Source organism: Ranitomeya imitator, chromosome 2 (genome assembly GCF_032444005.1).
Source record: "Ranitomeya imitator isolate aRanImi1 chromosome 2, aRanImi1.pri, whole genome shotgun sequence".
Taxonomy (NCBI): Eukaryota; Metazoa; Chordata; class Amphibia; order Anura; family Dendrobatidae; genus Ranitomeya; species Ranitomeya imitator.
In genome coordinates, this window is record NC_091283.1 from 189511889 (window position 1) to 189532872 (window position 20984).

The 20984-nt window shown below is 42.7% G+C and overlaps 1 protein-coding gene across 3 annotated transcripts in view; it reads left to right on the forward strand.

Moving 5' to 3' along the window:
• The first annotated feature begins 1984 nt into the window (after window positions 1-1984).
• Window positions 1985-20984, forward strand: part of TMEM268 (transmembrane protein 268) — a 111544-nt gene continuing 92544 nt past the window's right edge. The window contains exons 1-2 of one of the 3 annotated variants that reach the window (XM_069748385.1): window positions 1985-2085; window positions 20757-20890. In XM_069748385.1, coding sequence (XP_069604486.1) covers window positions 20821-20890 — 70 coding nt within the window. In that variant the 5' untranslated portion in view covers window positions 1985-2085; window positions 20757-20820. Of the gene's footprint in view, window positions 2086-9659; window positions 9807-20756; window positions 20891-20984 lie in introns of those variants that run through there. The other 2 variants (XM_069748383.1, XM_069748384.1) reach the window with 2 other exon arrangements.

Genomic DNA, 20984 nt, shown 5'->3' on the forward strand with positions numbered 1-20984 from the left:
TGGGGGCTTGTTTTTTGCATGCCAAGCCGACGTCTTTATTGATACCCTTTTGGTGCAGATACGTCCTTTTTGATTGCCCGTTATTGCATTTTAATGCAATGTCGCAGCGACCAAAAAAATGTAATTGTGCAGTTTCCAATTTTTTTTTCGCTTTCGCCGTTTAGCATGATAGAGGTTTTGTGCTATCTCTGTTTTGTTGTTTTGTTTACATTACATTTCTGTCCTATGCCTCATGAGGCCGGGGAGGTGACAGATTAGGGTTTAACAGGAGCATAATAAGGTTGGAGTCTCAGGCCTCCGTATTTTCAAGAGTACCCTGGGATAATTAGGGTCTCTGTTCCAGGGATAGTTTGAGACCCCCCTTACTTACCGAAGACAATCACATCATGACACTGCTCCAGTGATCCTGTAAGGTAAGAGATTCGCGATCCTCCCATCCAGCCAGAGACTACTGACTTGGCAAATGGACTGGAGTCCCGCCAATTGATCTGCCCATTTCTACTGAAGCAGTCCTTAATTAATGGTGGCCCCCATTTCCCAGGATTATCGCTGTGATTCATCATTATTTTTGTTTCTCTTTTTTGGAGTATAAAAGGTTCCAATATTGACTTTTACATTTGCTTATTATTCATTATTAAATTTGCATCTTTCCAGAATTTTTTACTTTAGGTTTTTTTTGTTTTGGTTTTATTGCTCGGCATTATGGCCGCTGTGGTTTTTCTTATCCATATGTGTTAACCTAATTGACCATTGCGACTTTTTGAAAAGGTACAAATTTTGGGGTGTAATTATACCCTAATGAAGTCCAAAATGTAGTTTTCTTTTGCATACTTGAAGACTAAAATGCAACATTATAAAGGATTCTGCAACTTTTTGCTCTTAAAAGGTGCAAAAATAAGTAAAAGACAAAAGAGCATCTTTTGGTTCTTGCACAAAAATCATCAACCCATGTGCACCTTTTTGAAGAATTTGCCTATGATGTGGCCAATAAAGATGTGGCAGCATCACCATTGTGAACTGGAGTTTCCAAATGCAATGGAGAGTCGCTAGGAATTAAATAGTTGCGTAGTTAGTGGATTTGTCCTTCCTTGAGACGGGAAGGGAGATTAGGACCCTTTTTACAGAAGCAGCTGAGATTCTGGCTATTCTCTTTACGCAATTGCAGGTTTGCTTTATTTCTCCACCAAGTATTTAAAAATTGCATCGTAGCCTCAAACTTGCGGTTTTCTTACTACGTGCAAAACAAGTATGGTGTTTCCATTATGCCGCCACCAGAGATTACTGGTTTGCATTGTAAAGGTGCCACGTATACCTAGTAACCCCAAGAGATTAGTGGCCAGATTTTTTGTGATCTGGAGTTGGGTGTTGGCTTGTTTTTTGCATGCCGAGCTGACGTCTTTAATGATACCTTTTTGGTGCAGATACGTCCTTTTTAATTGCCCGTTATTGCATATACCTAGTAACCCCCAGAGATTAGTGGCCGACATTGTATAGTTACTAGATACGTGTTGGTTAGTTTTTAAAGTGGACATCAGGGAAGTGGAATCTGCCAAATAATCCGAAAAATACAATGCTGCCGCAGTAAAATGTTGCTGTGTAGAACAATTGGGAAATCCTAGGAGTTTAGTGACTGGACGTCCTGGAAATCGCTTCGTAATGCATTGTACACTGGAAGAAATTCTCCACCCTTGGATATGTTGAATATTTTTCTGCTGGCAGGATTTTGATGAAATTAATCCTTTCCTAATGTGGATTTATTTGAAAGAGTGATCTTCTAAGGGTCTACAAACATGAAAACAAACTTACCCACCCTTCCAAAACTTGTCGCTGACCTTGGGGCACAATAAATCCTTGTTTTTTTTTTTTTCTACATTTTACCAAGTAACTCTGACTCAATTAACACTGAGCAGTCAGACAGGAAGGAGGAGACACAGTGCCCTGTGAGAACGCAAAGGAATCTTTATGAGCTGATTAGTCAGGAAGACGACAGAGTAAGCCTGAAGTTTACCGAAAGTCAGCAAAAGGCACACGGGATAGCACCCATCTAGAAGAGCCAAGAAGAGAGCGGGCGCAGACGACTTTCAGGTAGGGGCATTATTAAATCGAATATTAGACTGGCTACATCAGACCGTGCTTATGGTACAAGGGCCTTCCTCTGCTTACAGGTGGAAGCTCTGCCAGTCTTCAGGCTCTTGCCAAATCCTTATTACCAACCTGCTTTCACTGCTTGAGAATCTAAAAGTTGGCAGAGACTCCTCTTTACACAATAACACTTCTAGATACACATTATAAAGGGTTTATCCAAATAATGGGCAGCACGTTGGCTCAGTGGTTAAAGGCAATATCTCCAAATTGATAGAAAATTTAGCTTGTGAGCCCCAATGGGGACAGCGATGCTGATGCCTGCAAAGCACTGTGGAATTAATGGCGCCATATAAGTAAAATATTGAAGCTACCGCAGCAACAAATGTTCCCAATGTGAAGGCCGAAAATGGAAACTTGGCTTTGATTTGGCAGAAAGTGATACCGTGGACCTTCACCTTCCCAGTGTTCAGCCTATGTCTCTGGTTTATCAAGACTGATGTTTTGCACTCCAGTCGTGATGGGCAATGCACTGAAGTAAGATGCTTCAAAGTTTTTAAGAGGTGTCTCCATTGGTATTACTCCTCACCCCTACTTACCTGCTCATTAGAATAGGACAGGGACATTATATCTGCCGCTCTAACACCCAACCCGGTAGATATCTGTAGACGTGACACCACCAACCTTCACCTCCTGATGCGGAAGAGAGCCCCTTTTAAGACATATGTCTGCACATAAGGAGCCTTTGGGTGGCTTACAGCAGGGGTCCCCAACTCCAGTCCTCAAGGCCCACCAACATGTCATGTTTTCAGGATTTCCTTAGTCTTGCCCAGGTAATAATTGCATCACCTGTGCAATGCAAAGGAAATCCTGAAAACATGACCTGTTGGTGGGCCTTGAGGACTGGAGTTGGGGACCCCTGGCTTACAGTATAAGTCTGACATAGTGTGATCAGACCCTAAGATAGAAGGGGTCACAGTATTTAATTCGGGTAGCCTTGATTGCATCAGTCCATATGAGAAACTGCACTCCTTCCCCTTCAAAGAATCGGGAGGAGAAAAGGGTTGAAAATCAATATCCAGATCAGCGACATATGGCCAATCCTAGTCGTCGTCTGTTCATCCATGGTCTACTCTGTATTATTCTGTAAGTTGCTTCATTTTTCGAACTATGTTCTGATAATATGACATGCGGTGGAAATGACAGGTTAAGCTTTACAAAGAGGGGGCTTTGTTATAAATCTGGTTATTAATCCGCACGACGAGGACTCGTTTCTATATGCGTGACCAGAACAAATGGCGTCTCTAATGTCATGATACACCGAATTCTATCCGCTTATGTATGTGACTGGTGATTTTGATCAGCGGGTGTATTTATAGCAGAGAATGCATATTAAATGTAAAATATTCCAAATTCCTTGAAAGTATCGTTCCATCCAGTATGTCCAATCCACATGCATATAGATATATGCCGCCTTGACCTACTTTCATCAATAGGATTTATGGTTGTGACTTTTATGGTAGTAATAGCTATAGTGACTTATTTGGCCGTGACTTAAAGGGGATTATTTAAATATTTTCTCTTTACATTGGGGCCCTCACAATCTCTTGCCTGCAGTGAGGAATATGAAGTAGCAGTGGAGAAAGCGGCTCCATTCAAACCTATTGGGATGTACAGAACAACTAGACATGTTAGGCCGGCTTCACACTCAGTGTATGAAAATACGGTCCGTATATTACGGCCGTAATACGCTGAAAAGTCCCGAAAATAGTGGTCCGTAGCTCCTCCGTAGGCAGGGTGTTTGAGCGTTTTTTGCGCATGGCATCCTCCGTATGTAATCCGTATGTCTTCCGTACTGCGTGTTTTTATCGCAGGCTTGCAAAACCAACATATGGCTATACAAGGGAACCATGTGTTAAAAAAAAAAAAACATATATACTGTGTATATATATATATATATATATATATATATATATGTCAGTAGACACATATATGTATATATATAAATATTTCATCCAGCGCGATATAGCAGAAAGCCGGTAATTCAATTACCGGCTTTTGCTTTCTCCTTCCTAAACCCGACATGATATGAGACCTGGTATACATACAGTAAACCATCTCATATCACCATTTTTTTGCATATTCCACACTACTAATGTCAGTAGTGTGTCTATGCAAAATTTGGCCGTTCTAGCTAGTAAATTAAGGGGTTAAATGGCGGAAAAAATTGGCGTGGGCTCCCGCACAATTTTCTCCGCCAGAGTAGTAAAGCCAGTGACTGAGGGCAGATATTAATAGCCTGGAGAGGGTCCACCCCTGGCTAGAAACACCTGCCCCCAGCCACCCCAGAAAAGGCACATCTGGAAGATGCGCCTATTCTGGCACTTGGCCACTCTCTTCCCATTCCCGTGTAGCGGTGGGATATGGGGTAATGAAGGGTTAATGTCACCTTGCTATTGTAAGGTGACATTAAGCCAGATTAATAATGGAGAGGCGTCAATTATGACACCTATCCATTATTAATCCAATACTAGTAAAGGGTTAAAAAAATACACAAACACATTATTAAAAATTATTTTAATGAAATAAAAACAAAGGTTGTTTTAATAATTTATTGAACGCCCAATCCAATCACTGAAGACCCTGGTTCTGTAACAAAAAAAACATAATAAACCAACAATATCCCGACCTTCCGCAGATCTGTAAAGTCCAACGATGTAAATCCATCTGAAGGGGTTAAAATATTTTGCAGCCACGAGCTTTGCTAATGCAATGTTGCTCATGTGTGCAAAACCCCGGGGAATGTAGGTAAAGTAGGTCAATGACCTATATTTACCTGCATTTGCGGTGAGGCGCCCTCTGCTGGCTGTTCCTAGATCGTGGGAACTTTCCTAGAAAGCTCCCTGGCTCGAGATCATAAGAGGCGCCCTCTGCTGGTTGTCCTCATATGAACTCGAGCCTGGGAGCTTTCTAGGCTACTTTACCAATAACCGTGGACCCTCTCCAGGCTATTAATATCTGCCCTCAGTCACTGGCTTTACCACTCTGGCGGAGAAAATTGTGCGGGAGCCCACGCCAATTTTTTCCGCCATTTAACCCCTTAATTTACTAGCTAGAACGGCCAAATTTTGCATAGACACACTACTAACAATAGTAGTTTGGAATATGCAAAAAAATGGTGATATGAGATGGTTTACTGCATGTAAACCAGGTCTCATATCATGTCGGGTTTAGGAAGGAGAAAGCAAAAGCCGGTAATTGAATTACCGGCTTTAAAGCTGTCTAGCGCTGGAAGAAATATTAATATATATATATATGTATCTCACTGACATATATATATATATATACCTATTCTATGTGTACACATTTATTCTACCTATTCTAATGTAAGCTGTCAGTGTGATTTTACTGTACACCGCAATGAATTACCGGCTTTTCTCTCTAACCGCTGCGTATTTCTCGCAAGTCACACTGCTGGTCCGTGTGTAATCCGTATTTTTGGAGCTTCCATAGACTTTCATTGACGTTTTATTTGCGCAATACGGTGACAAACGCAGCATGCTGCGATTTTCTACGGCCGTAGAAAGCCGTATAATACTGATCAGTTTAATACGGCAGATAGGAGCAGGGGCATAGAGAATAATTGTGCCGTATGTTTTGCGAGTTTTACGGACGTAGTTTCTGCGCTCTTACGTCCGTAAAACTCGCAAGTGTGAAGCCGGCCTTACAGTGACAAAGAACTGTTGCTTTTTGAGCTAACTAGCATCCAAGAAAAGATGCCAGGTTTCTGGCTTAGACCAGTGCGCATCAGCGAAGATCAGTTGATTCAATGTTAAAGCAAAACTTAAAGGGGGGATACTACACGCATAAAGTACACTTTAATCAATAGATCTTGGAATAATAATAATTTCCACAATTCGATGTGTTAAAAAAAATGTTCCTGTGCTGAGATAATCTTATAAATGTGCCCCTACTGTGTAATGGTCATGTGTGACCGTGCAGGGAGTCAAAAGAGAGTATACAGACACTACAGCATGGGATCGCTGCACCTGGTTCTGTACGGAATAAACATTTCCCTGCGTGGTTAAAAGCTTGTTTTACATCACAGAAAGGATCATCTGTGATCCCGTGCTGTCCTGTCTGTTTACTCTTTTGCGTCCTCCACTGCCCAGGAGCTGTGTTATGATCAGACCATGTTCCTGTACAGTAAGACACAGACATTACACAGTACACAGCAGGGGCACATTTATAAGATTATCTCGGGAAAATAATATATATTTTTTTAACACATCAAATTGTGGAACTTATTTTATTCTAAGATCTATCAATTAAAATGTACTTTGTTTGTGGAACAAACAAACTTTAAGATTGTTTCCATATGAAAAGGTACATTGTTATATTTTGTAAGGGAAATTTTCCTCAATTGTAGACATTATGTTAATATCAAGGTTGGCCTGCAACTTTGTCCGAGCTTTTAATTTTGGCCCTGTGTGTATTTGAGTTTGACATCCCTGGTCTAATGGGACAGTTTGTAACTTTCATCTGTCTTTTTCTGAGCTCCTCTCAGCTAACTTATGACCACAGACCACATCACAGTTGAATGTCCCAGTAAAAAAAAGGCCTGTAAAAGCTAAAAGGTGCTAACTTGTTCATGAAACCCAACTGCAAAAAAGATTTTTAGACCCAAATACATGCATTTAAGAAAGAAAAAAAAAGTCTCCATAGGTGGACATTCCCTTTTGGCGTCCAAGTTCTCTGACGTGTTGACATCGTGAGATGCTCCCCTCACTATACTGATGGACATCAGCAAAGTGTACGTGAAAGGAGCAGCCACAGCTGGTGATGTCACTTACCAGTTAGGCCTCTTTCACACTTCCGTCTTTTTCCGTCACAATCTGTCGTTTTGTGAAAAAAACGGATCCAGCAAATGGTGCTGCTGGATCCGTTTTTTTCTCATAGACTTGTATTAGCGACGGATTGTGACGGATGGCCACACCTTTCACCCGTCGTGCGCTGGATCCGTCGTAAAATTGCTGTCCGTCGAGCGGAGAAAACGTACAGAGGAACGTTTTTTCTGCATGTCGGAAAATCGTTGGCTATAATGGAAGCCGATGGATGCAGGATCCATCGCTGTGTGTCAAAAGCAGGAATCCAGCGACGGGTTCCGTCTTTTGAAACTGAGCATGCGAGGAAGAATTTCCCGTTAGGGAAATTCTTTTTACTTTTGATGCTGCCTATGCAGCATTAATAGTAAAAAGATATAATGTTAAAAATAATTTTAAAAAATTTAAAATCATGATATTCTTACCTTCCGGCGTTGCGTGCGCCCCCCGATGCTCGCGATGCTGCCGGCTGCTCCTGTTCCCAGTGATGCATAGCGAAATGACCCGATGACATAGCGGTCTCGCGAGACCGCTATGTCATCACAGGTCATTGTCTCGCTATGCATCACTGGGAACCGGAGCTGCCGGCAGCATCGTGAGCATTGGGAAGGCTGCAGGGGCTGCGCGGGACACTGGAAGGTAAGAATATCACGATTGTTTAAATATTTTTTTATTATTTTTATCATGGGTTGTGTTGTGTATGCGTTTTCACAGCGAAAAACCGCGGCGAAGACGCATACACAACGTGTGCACATAGCCTTCTAGGATGCACTGGAACCATCAAAAAAACAGCTGCAGCGCATCCCTTTTTACAATCAGCACAGGATTCATCTTTTCAACATTTTGACGGATCCTGTCTGTGCAGATTGTAAAAATGGAAGTGTGAAAGAGGCCTTACAGGTAGAAAGAACTGCCATAAAGGCACAGAGAAGAGGTCTAGACTGGATGGCAAGTTGAGCAAAAAATATTTGCACTGCCCTGGTCCAGCGTACAGTTTGGTCCTCCATATCAGCTGGAGCAGGGTAGAGTTCACTTTTATGTTCGACATACTGGGAGCCTCTTGCAGTTACTAAGTCTCATGCACCGCCGTGATGTCTTAACAATTCAGGGTATAGTAAATACACAAGGTGCTCAGGACGCCGGCCACAGAAGTGAAGCCTGCCCTGGTCTAGCTGCCACCGGGGACCAGGGCTGGATCTTGGATGAAAATCTTTTTTGCCTATTTATTTTAATACCCCTTCCATTGCCTAATACATTCCACATACACCCCAGACAGCCCCTAAACTCTGCCATAGACTGGAGATTAAGGGCCCTATAGAAATTTGAGAAAAGTCTTCAAAACATGCTAATTTCCCAAAAACTGCTATTCTCACCTTCCGTTGTACGACGATGCGCTTGTGCCGGCCGCCATCCTCCATTCCCAGAGATGCATTGCGAAATTACCCAGATGACTTAGCGGTCTCGCGAGACCGCTGAGTGATCTGGGTAACTTCGCAATGCATCCTGGAACGGAAGATGGCGGCAGCCGCGCGCGCGCGCATCGCCAGAGTTTCGCTGGATACCAGGGGATGAGTATATAACTATTTTTTATTTTAATTATTTTTTTTAACAGGGATATGGTGCCCACACTGCTAAATACTGCGTGGGCTGTGTTATATACCGCGTGGCTGCTATACACTACATGGGCAATGTTATATACTCCGTGGGCTGTGTGATATACTCCGTGGGCTGTGCTATATACTACGTGCCCTGTGTTATGTTACGTGGGCTGTGTTATATACTGCGTCGCCTGTGTTATATACTGCGTGGCTGCTATATACTGCGTGGGCTGTGTTGTATAGAACGTGGGCTGTGTTGTATAGTACGTGGGCTGTGTTGTATAGTACGTGGGCTGTGTTATATACTCAGTGGGCTGTGTGATATACTGCGTGGGATGTGCTATATACTACGTGCCCTGTGTTATATACTGCGTGGCCTGTGCTATATACTACATCGCCTGTGTTCTATACTGGGCGGCTTCTATATACTGCGTGGGTTGTGTTATATAGTATGTGGGCTGTGTTTTATACTGTTTGGGCTGTGTTATATACTGCGTGGCCTGTATTAACGCATCGGGTATTCTACAATATGTATGTATTTATATAGCAGTCTCAAAGTATATAGCACAGGCCACGTAGTATTTGCTATGCTTTAGAATCGGGCCTCCATATAGTGTGTGTGTGTATATATATACTGTATATATATATATATATATATATATATATATATATATAATGTGTGTGTTCCTATTCTAAATTTGCTTAACTGCAAAATATATTTTGCAATGCCGAAATCTGGGAGCTGGCGGTGTGACTATTTACGGCGTAGTTTATTTTGAAAGTGTCAGAACTATTTTAATTTTTTATATAGTCAGGACAGCTGGCGCTAAATTACCAGCATGGACCATAATGAGCCACCTGCAGAATTTACCAAGTTTCAGCACTTTTACTTCTCTCCTGTTGTCTCTCCCAGACTCCTTTGCTGACTGGGTAGTTGCCAAGTCATATCCCACTTATATGTTTCTTGTTGGTTGGCTAAGGCTGGTATCTGGAGGATTGCTGTCTGAACAGGGCCACCTCTGATGACAGCAGTGGAGGGGAGGGTGCAGGGTGACAGAAGAGGAGGAGACCTGCATGACAGCAATAGAAAGTAAAAGCAGGAAGGCTCCTGCAGAAATGAGGATTATTTCCACCGACTGTATATACAGAAAGGCAGGACAAGTGCCCTTCCTGTCTTGTGACTGCTCCCTTGCACAATGCGTCCACTAATGGGTCCTAATTACAGGTTGGATGAAGGTGAGATGTAAGTGCACTGTCACACAAGCGCTAAGCTAACTTTCTTGTTAGAAGTTTTCACTTACTTTTTAGCTCTCGAGCTGATTTGTGAAACTACAACTCCCAGCATGCAGGCCACAGATATAGAGGCTGCATAAATGGCGCTTCACATTTAACCCTGTCTTCTCCATAGTTCTCCATAGGTTGACTCTGCTTACAGGAGTTGTATAGACTTTTGCAACTTTTTTTTAACAACCTCAGAGTGGATGTGTATATTTATATTCTATGTATGTGCGTGTGCGCACATACAGTATATATATATATATATATATATTACAGTATATATTGATTTTTGTTAGCAAACACATACGTATGTTAATAACATTGTTTTACTTTCTTTTATACATACACATGCAGTGTGTGTATATATCCCTTTTTAATTAAAACATTTAATATAGATATATGTGTAGCTATATATATTTATTTAATGCGTGTGTGCTAATAAAATAAATATGCACATATATTATGTCTTATTATTCAGACACACACACACACACACACACACACACACACACACACACACACACACACACACACACACACACACACACACACACACACACTGGTGTGCGCATACACACAGCTCTGGAAAAAAATTAAGAGACCACTGCAAAATGTTCAGTTTGTCTGATTTTTCTCTTTATAGGTATATTTTTGATTAAAATGTAAAGTGCTCTTTTATTCTATAAACGTCTGACAACGTGTCTCCGAATTTCCAAGCACTAAATTTTGTATTTATTTTCAGAAAATGAGAAATGGTCAAAATAACAAAAAAATGCATTGCTTGCAGACCTCCAATAATGCAAAAAAAAAAACAAGTTCATTATGATTTAGAGACAACAATACTAATGTTTTAATTCAAGAAGTGTTCAGAAATCAATATTTTGTGGAATAACCATGATTTTTAATCACTGCTTTCATGCATCTTGGCATGCTTTCCACCAGTTTTCACAGTGCTTTTGGGTGACCTTATGCCACTCCTGGTACAAAAATTTAAGCAGTTCTTCTTTGATGGCTTGTGACTATCCATCTTCCTCTTGACTACATTCCAGGGTTTTCAATGGGGTTCAGGTCTGGAGATTGGGCTGCCCATGACAGGGATTTGATGTGGTGGTCCTTCATCCACACATTGACCTACCTGTGTGGCATGGCGCATTGTCCTGCTGGAAAAAAAAACAGTTCTCCAGAGTTGGGGAACATTGCCTGAGCAGAAGGAATCCACTGTTTTTTCCAGGATAACCTTGACTGTGGCTTGATTCATACAGTTGTGGCCAAAAGTATTGACACCCCTGCAATTCTGTCAGATAATACTCAGTTTCTTCCTGAAAATGATTGCAAACACAAATTCTTTGGTATTATTATCTTAATTTAATTTGTCTTAAATGAAAAAACACAAAAATAATTGTCCTAAAGCCAAATTGGATATACGTAATTCCACACCAAACAAAAAAGGGGGTGGACAAAAGTATTGGCACTGTTCGAAAAATCGTGATGCTTCTCTAATTTGTGTAATTAACAGCACCTGTAACTTACCTGTGGCACCTAACAGGTGTTGGCAATAACTAAATCACACTTGCAGCCAGTTGACATGGATTAAAGTTGACTCAACCTCTGTCCTGTGTCCTTGTGCGTACCACATTGAGCATGGAGAAAAGAAAAAGACCAAAGAACTGTCTGAGGACTTGAGAAACCAAATTGTGAGGAAGCATGAGCAATCTCAAGGCTACAAGTCCATCTCCAAAGACCTGAATGTTCCTGTGTCTACCGTGCACAGTGTCATCAAGAAGTTTAAAGCCCATGACACTGTGGCTAACCTCCCTAGATGTGGACGGAAAGGAAAAATTGACAATTGATTTCAACGCAAGATTGTGTGGATCTTGGATAAAGAACCTCGACTCACATCCAATCAAGTTCAAGCTGCCCTGCAGTCCGAGGGTGCAACAGTGTCAACCCATACTATCCGTCGGCATCTGAATGAAAAGGGACTGTATGGTATGAGACCCAGGAAGACCCCACTTCTTACCCCGAGACATAAAAAAGCTAGGCTGGAGTTTGCCAAAGCTTACCTGAAAAAGCCTAAAACGTTTTGGAAGAATGTTCTCTGGTCAGATGAGACAAAAGTAGAGCTTTTTGGGCAAAGGCATCAACATAGAGTTTACAGGAGAAAAAAAGAGGCATTCAAAGAAAAGAACACGGTCCCTACAGTCAAACATCGCGGAGGGTCCCTGATGTTTTGGGGTTGCTTTGCTGCCTCTGGCACTGGACTGCTTGACCGTGTGCATGGCATTATGAAGTCTGAAGACTACCAACAAATTTTGCAGCATAATGTAGGGCCCAGTGTGAGAAAGCTGGGTTCGCCCTCAGAGGTCATGGGTCTTCCAGCAGGACAATGACCCAAAACACACTTCACAAAGCCCTAGAAAATGGTTTGAGAGAGTCCAGACCTGTATCCCATAGAACACATGTGGAGATATCTAAAAATGGCCAGGGACCTGGAGCAGTTTGCCAAAGAAGAATGGTCTAAAATTCCAGCAGAGCATTGTAAGAAACTCATTGATGGTTACCGGAAGCAGTTGGTCGCAGTTATTTTGGCTAAAGGTTGTGCAACCAAGTATTAGGCTGAGGGTGCCAATACTTTTGTCTGGCCCATTTTTGGAGTTTTGTGTGAAATGATCAATTTTTTGCTTCATTCTCTTTTGTGTTTTTTCATTTAAGACAAATTAAATGAAGATAATAATACCAATAATACCATTTTCAGGAAGAAAGTGAGTATTATCTGACAGAATTCCAGGGGTGTCAATACTTTTGGCCACAACTGTACGTCCTTCGCAATGATTAACCTGCCCAATTCCAGCCTGAAGCATCCCCAGATCATTACCGATCCTCCACCAAATTTCAGAGTGGGTGCAAGAGACTGTGGCTTGTACGCCTCTCCAGGTCTCCTTCTAACCATTAGACGATCAGGTGTTGGGCAAAGCTGAAAATTAGACTCATCAGAGAAGATAACCTTACTCCAGTCCTCTACGGTCGAATTATTATGCTCTTTGGCAAACTTCAGCCTGGCTCTCCTTCGCTTCTCACTGATTGATGAAAGTTTTTTTTCTACCTTTACATGATCTGAACCCTGCCTCTAGGAGCCTGTTATGAACTGTTCTTGCCATGTACTTCACCCCAGCTGTCATTTGCCATTCCTTTTATAGGTTACTTGAAGTCATCCTGCGGTTGCTGAGTGACATTCAAATAAGATGATGGTTATCCCGGGCAGTGGAGAGTCGTTTTTGCCCTCTGTCGGTCTGTAGCTTTGTTGTCCCCAACGTCTGCTGCTTGATCTTGTTGTAATGGACTCCCATCTTAGAAATTTTAAGGATGGAGGCAACATGACGCTCACTGTGTCCCTCTGCTTGTAAAGCCAGAATTGAGCCCTTCTTTTTCTCACTCAAGACTTTTCTTTTCAACTCCTTTGGCATGGTTAAAAGTTATTTTTTCATCCCTATACTTTTGGGATTTTACTAGCACTTGTTTTGCCATCCAGCTTGTCCTATTGCAAGAGGATTGTGAACACCACAACAGTGTTTTTTATACTTTCCTTCATTAACCCCTTTCTGACCTCGAACGGGATAGTACGTCCGAGGTCAGAAGCCCCGCTTTGATGCAGGGCTCCGCGGTGAGCCCGCATCAAAGCCGGGACATGTCAGCTGTTTTGAACAGCTGACATGTGCCCGTAATAGGCGCGGGCAGAATCGCGATCTGCCCGCACCTATTAACTAGTTAAATGCCGCTGTCAATCGCAGACAGCGGCATTTAACTACCATTTCCGGCCGGGCGGCCGGAAATGACGTCATCGCCGACCCCCGTCACATGATCGGGGGTCGGCGATGCTTCAGAATAGTAACCATAGAGGTCCTTGAGACCTCTATGGTTACTGATCCTCGGCAGCTGTGAACGCCACCTTGTGGTAGGCGCTCACAGCACACCTGCAATTCTGCTACATAGCAGCGATCTGATGATCGCTGCTATGTAGCAGACCGATCGTGCTGTGCCTGCTTCTAGCCTCCCATGGAGGCTATTGAAGCATGGCAAAAGTAAAAAAAAAAAAGTAAAAAAAAAATGTGAAAAAAATAAAAAAAATATAAAAGTTTAAATCACCCCCCTTTCAAAATAAATGAATAAAAAAAAATCAAATCTACACATATTTGGTATCGCCGTGCTCAGAATCGTCCGATCTATCAAACGGCATAGCGAGAAAAAAATGCGAAACGCAAGAATTACGTTTTTTTGGTCGCCGCGACATTGCATTAAAATGCAATAACAGGCGATCAAAAGAACGTATCAGCACCAAAATGCTATCATTAAAAACGTCATCTCGGCACGCAAAAATTAAGCCCTCAACCGACCCCAGATCATGAAAAATGGAGACGCTATGGGTATCGGAAAATGGTGCAATTTTTTTTTTTTTAGCAAAGTTTGGAATTTTTTTTCACCACTTAGGTAAAAAATAACCAGTCATGTTAGGTGTCTATGAATTCGTACTGACCTGGAGAATCATAATGGCAGGTCAGTTTTAGCATTTAGTGAACCTAGCAAAAAAGCCAAACAAAAAACAAGTGTGGGACTGCACTTTTTTTGCAATTTCACCGCACTTGGAATTTTTTTCCCGTTTTCTAGTACACGACATGCTAAAACCAATGATGTCGTTCAAAAGTACAACTCGTCCCGCAAAAAATAAACCCTCACATGGCCAAATTGACGGAAAAATAAAAAAGTTATGGCTCAGGGAAGGAGAGGAGTGAAAAACGAACATGGAAAAATGAAAAAATCCCAAGGTCATGAAGGGGTTAAATCAGAAGCACATTAAGTAGAATAAGGTGTACTCTGGTTGGAATTCAACTGACACTGGAATGGAATGGCTGTTAGACATGTAGAGAAGCTGATTTTTATAAAACTGTGCAGTGGTCTCTTAATTTTTTCCAGAGCTGTGTGTATGTATATATCTACTATATAATTGTCTAAGGGTCACTTCCCTCTTTCTGTCTGTCCTTCTGTCTGTCACGGATATTCATTGGTCGCGGCCTCTGTCTGTGATGGAATCCAAGTCGCTGATTGGTCTCGCCAGCTGCCTGTCATGGCTGCCGCGACCAATCAGCGACGGTCACAGTCCGATTTGTCCCTCCCTACTCCTCTGCAGTCAGCGCCTGGCGCCCGCTCCATACTCCCCGCAGTCACCGCTCACACAGAGTTAATGCCAGTGGTAACGGACCGCGTTATGCCGCGGGTAACTCACTCCATTACCGCCGCTATTAACCCTGTGTGACCAAGTTTTTACTATTGATGCTGCCTATGTAGCGTCAATAGTAAAAAGATCTAATGTTAAAAATCATAAAAAAAATAAAAAATCATCATATACTCACCCTCCGGCGCCTTTCCTGCTCCTCGCGACGCTCCGGTGCTAAGGATGGTATGCGACAAGGACCTTCCATGACGTCACAGTCATGTGACCGCGACGTCATCACAGGTCCTGCGCGCCTATAACGAGAAGGACCTGCCATGACGTCACGGTCATGTGACCGCGACGTCATCACACCCTGGGACCGGAAGCTGGTGACAGAATTACAAGGGGCCCTCGGATCGGAAGGTGAGTATATGTTTATTTTTTTATTTTTTAACCTGTGACATACGTGGCTGGGCAATATACTACGTAGCTGGGCAATATACTACGTGACTGGCCAATATACTACGTGGCTGGGCAATATACTACGTGGCTCTGTGCTGTATACTACGTCGCTGTGCAATATACTACGTGGCTCTGTGCTGTATACTACGTCACTGGGCAATATACTACATAACTGGGCAATATACTACGTAACTGGGCAATTTACTACGTGGCTGGGCAATATACTACATGACTGGGCAATATACTACGTGGCCTGTGCAATATACTACGTGACTGGGCAATATACTACGTAGCTGGCCAATATAGTACGTGACTGGGCAATATACTACGTGGGCTGTGCAATATACTACATGGCTCTGTGCTGTATACTACGTCGCTGGGCAATATACTACATGGCTGGGCAATATACTACGTGACTGGGCAATATACTACGTGGCTGGGCAATATGCTCTGTGCTGTATACTATGTCGCTGGGCAATATACTACGTGGCTGGGCAATATACTACGTGACTGGGCAATATACTACGTGGCCTGTGCAATATACTACGTGACTGGGCAATATACTACGTAGCTGGGCAATATAGTACGTGACTGGGCAATATACTATGTGGGCTGTGCAATATACTAGTAACATAGTAACATAGTTAGTAAGGCCGAAAAAAGACATTTGTCCATCCAGTTCAGCCTATATGCATCCAGTTCAGCCTATAATGGCTCTGTGCTGTATACTACGCCGCTGGGCAATATACTACATGGCTGGGCAATATACTACGAGGACATGCATATTCTAGAATACCCGATGCGTTAGAATCGGGCCACCATCTAGTGTGTATATGTATACAGCAGTATATATATACTGCTCAAAAAAATAAAGGTTACACTTAAACTTAAACACTTAGAAAGCAGCACTGTTTGACAATCAATTTCACATGCTGTTGTGCAAATGGAATAGACAACAGATGGAAATTATTGGCAATTATCAAGGCACCCTCAATAAAGGAGTGGTTCTGCAGGTGGGGACCACAGACCACAATTCAATACCGTTGCTTTCTGGCTGATGTTTTGGTCACTTTTGAATGTTGGTTGTGCTTTCACACTCGTAACCCACACAAGTCTCTCAGGTAGTGCAGCTCATCCAGGATGGCATATCAATGCGAGCTGTGGCAAGAAGGTTTTCTGTGTCTGTCAGCATAGTGTCCAGAGGCTGGAGGTGCTATCAGGAGACAGGCCAGTATGCTCGGAGACGTGGAGGGGGCTGTAGGAGGGCAACAACCCCGCAGCAGGACCGCTGCCTCAGCCTTTGTGCAAGGAGGAACACTGCCAGAGCCCTGCAAAATGACATCCAGCAGGCCAAAAATGTGCATGTGTCTGCATAAATGGTTAGAATCCGACTCCATGAGGATGGTCTGAGTGCCCGACGTTCAAAGATGGGGGTTGTGCTCACAGCCCAACACCGTGCAGGACGCTTGGAATTTGCCACAGAACACCAGGATTGGCAAATTCGCCACTGGTGCCCTATGCTCTTCACAGATGAAAGCAGGTTCATACTGAGCACGTGTGACAGACGTGACAGAGTCTGGAGACGCCGTGGAGAGTGATCTTCTGCAACATCCTTCAGCATAACAGGTTTGACAGTGGGTCATTAATGGTGTGGGGTGGCATTTCTTTGGAGGGCCGCACAGCCCTCCATGTGCTCGCCAGAGGTAGCCTGACTGCCATTAGGTACCGAGATGAGATCCTCAGACCCCTTGTGAGACCATATGCTGGTGCGGTTGGCCCTGTGTTCCTCCTAATGCAGGACAATGCCAGACCTCGCGGCTGAAGTGTGTCAGCAGTTCCTGCAAGATGAAGACATTGACGATATGGACTAGCCCACCGGTTCCCCAGACCTGGATCCGATTGAACACATCTGGGACATCATGTCTCACACCATCCACCAACGTCACGTTGTTCCACAGACTGTCCAGGAGTTGGTGGATGCTTTAGTCCAGGTCTGGGAGGAGATCCCTCAGGAGACCATCCGTTGCTTCATCAGGATCATGCCCAGGCGTTGTAGGGAGCTCATAAAGGCACGTGGAGGCCACACACACTACTGCGCATCATTTCCATGTCTTGAGGCATTTCCACTGAAGGTGGATCAGCCTGTAACTTCATATTCCACTTTGATTTTGAGCATCATTCCAACTCTAGACCTCCGTGGGATATTAGTTGTGACTTACATTGATAATTGCTAGGTTTTATTGTTCTCAACACATTCCACTATGTAATGAATAAAGACTTTCATCTGGAATATTTCATTCAGTGATATCTAGTGTGTGGGATTTTAGTGTTTTTTTTAATTCTTTTGAGCAATGTATGTATGTATGTATATATATATATATATATATATATATAGGGAAAAATTGGAACAGCACAATGCTCACCGGTGGGTGCCTGGCCTCCTGGGTAGAATGGTCCACTCATCTACCCAACATGTATACAAAATAGACAAAAGAAGGCAGCACTCCAAGTCCTTTTCAAGGTGAAAAAAGTGTGAAGTTTATTCAAACCCACATCTCTGTGCGACGTTTCGGCTCACACTGAGCCTTTCTCAAGGCTTGAGAAAGGCTCAGTGTGAGCCGAAACGTCGCTCAGAGATGTGGGTTTGAATAAACTTCACACTTTTTTCACCTTGAAAAGGACTTGGAGTGCTGCCTTCTTTTGTCTATTTTGTATGTGTGTGTATATACACATATAAATATATTGAATTCTATTTTTTTCAGAATTTCTCGGAACATCTTGTAATTTGTTATGTTAGCTGCATAGTGAAATATATAGCTGAGCTCTTGTACATGTAGAATACCGGTGCACAATTTAGATAAAAAATGAAATAGACTTTTCTATTAGTGAGTTCTATCATCAACGGTATCCCAATATTACGATATCTGTGTGGTCCTGGCAGATCCACTTTCAGTATATTCTCAGCAGAGAGCATTTCCTGTGCGGGCACATCATTGGTACAGAGTGTGCAGGGGGCTGGCTGACTGCTCATTTCAGTAGCTAAGCCATCATCCTTCTTTGTCACAGTTGATTTATAGACAGAGAATGGGGCTGGCTTAGCTAATAAAATGAGCAGTTAACCAGCATCTTTACTGAAGATGTGCTGACTAGTCGAACACAAACTAGAATTGCAGCTTCTGGAAGTGGAACAGCACTGATATTCTGAAGATTAGGACACCTTTAATAATACAACTACGTTCGTAAGTTCTATGTTTTTTTATTTTTATTAGGAACACATCAAAAAAATCTCCTGCGGATAATCTAAATGCAGCAAAAGACTTCTGTTCATCTTGATAGATTTTGACACATGAATCTTTTTTATAGGACTAAGTTCTGTTAGTTTGTTCGCTGGAGGCTCCATCACAGAATCTGTCACGCTTAATAGAAAAAAATAGGTCCTTACTCTGGACAATTTTTATTTATTTTAAATTTTTCCCACTAAAATGACGGCTATTATGACAGGAAGTTGATGGACATACATGATGGGATTAAATACACAATTGTATCACACATATTTGAGTTAGCTGTGATTAGTGGTGAGTAAACATCACTGTATAAAATCACCACTGTAGCGCTGGTGTTTGGGACCTGGTGAGCGTTCACTGATTATTACTGTGATCTGAGTGCCACAATGACATGACGGCTTCACTCAGATCACAGTAATTACTGATAATAGAGGGAAATGGTAGCCCAGCACAAAGCCCTAGGCTACAATAAAATGGCTCTGGATTCGACCTACATCTGTGAACTGGGCACTTCAGGGAGTGTACCTGTTCACAGCTTTTAGGGCCACAGTATAGGAGATAGGGAAGGACGCCCATGGCATTCTCCTAAGGCATGGAGTTGCTGCATCACTGTGTATAAGGCCGGGGTCACACTTGCGTGTGTAATGCGAGAAACTCGTGCATCAATATCCGGCACTGCCGCCGGCACTCGGGACTGGAGTTTGCAGATGCATAGAAATACATGCACACTCTGGGCCCGAGTGCCGGGTAGTGATGCATGAGACTCGCGCGAGTTTCTCGCATTACACACGCAAGTGTGACCCCGGCCTAACTGTCGTGGTCTGACACTTGCCCACCAGCAAATAAAAATGACAGCCCCCAGCAGGTCAGTTAAAAAGTAAAAAAAAAAAGGATTATATCATTTAGTTTTATACACTTCTTAATAAGCTTTTTTTTAACATAAAGTACAAAATAAAGAAAAAAAGATTGTGTCACTGTCCCTTTGAGCTAAAGGAATCCATTGTACTACATGGCGTCCTATGGTCGAATCTGAGAACAGAATTCAGAAAACATGTGAAATTAGCCTAAAAATTTAGAGAAGAGGTTATGTGCTGTACAGGTTAGATAGTAAAGAAGGATGTGGCAAATATTTAACCAAATGTCTACACTTCCATATCCGGAAGTGAGCGGGGCCGGTGAGGGAACGTCCATTGATGCCTGTTGGGAAATGCACATGATCTCCAGGTATCGGTGGTTTTCACGTATCAGGCTTCATTCACCTCTTGATGTGGTGCTGGAATATTTGTGAAGCAAGATGGATTATTTTATTACGGTAATAATGCGATGACTTCTACTCCTAATGTCCACCATGGATCTATGATGAGTGGTTGGTTGGTCTTTATCCCCCCAATAAAGGGATTTGGGCTAATGCTAAAATTGACCCTGAGGTATTAATGAGGAATGTCTCATTGACGAAGATGTAAATGTGATGGCTGGTATTGAAAAAGGGTAAAATATGATGGGTAGTAGAGTAAAGAACTTGGACCTGCGTGATAGCTTGTCGTTATCATTGTAATACCCAAAAATAGGGGACATCTCGCCAAGGGAGAGTCCCCGCGCTTGATGTGAGGCTTTGGCAATCTATCATAGCAGCTTGGTCGGGGGTCCAATTGCTGTCCAATTAGGTTATAGCCTAGTGGAAGGGTAGCCATAAGTATAGCACTTCGGGGCCTCGTGCACATGGTAGCTGTGTGCAGGAAGATATAGAGAGGCACACCTCGTCCTTGTATGAAGGAGCAGTATTCAGTATTCTCCTCTACAAAAAATGTATCCGGAAGCAATAGCGCCATCAAAAACCATTCAATGAACAATAGCGTGATGAAGCCAACAAGCAAAAAAATCTGTATGTTGGTTGACTTGTGAATGACTGCAACATAAATCTATCTCCTGGAAATGCTAAGGTATAACCTCCATGTCCTCACAGATTCCCAAGCAGGAATGACCCTGAAAGCATTTGAGCTCTACTGAGACCAGCAACTAATGGTACAATGACTGGAACTGATGGGGGCGAAGGTCCTAGAATTGACGACCAGGAGCCGGTGGTCACTTTGCATTCAGGTGAGAGATGTAATGTGTGTACGATGGCAGAATGGGGCCCGCTGTCATTCTTCATAACATAACTAACTGCCGGAGAGCAAGAAAATCAATACTT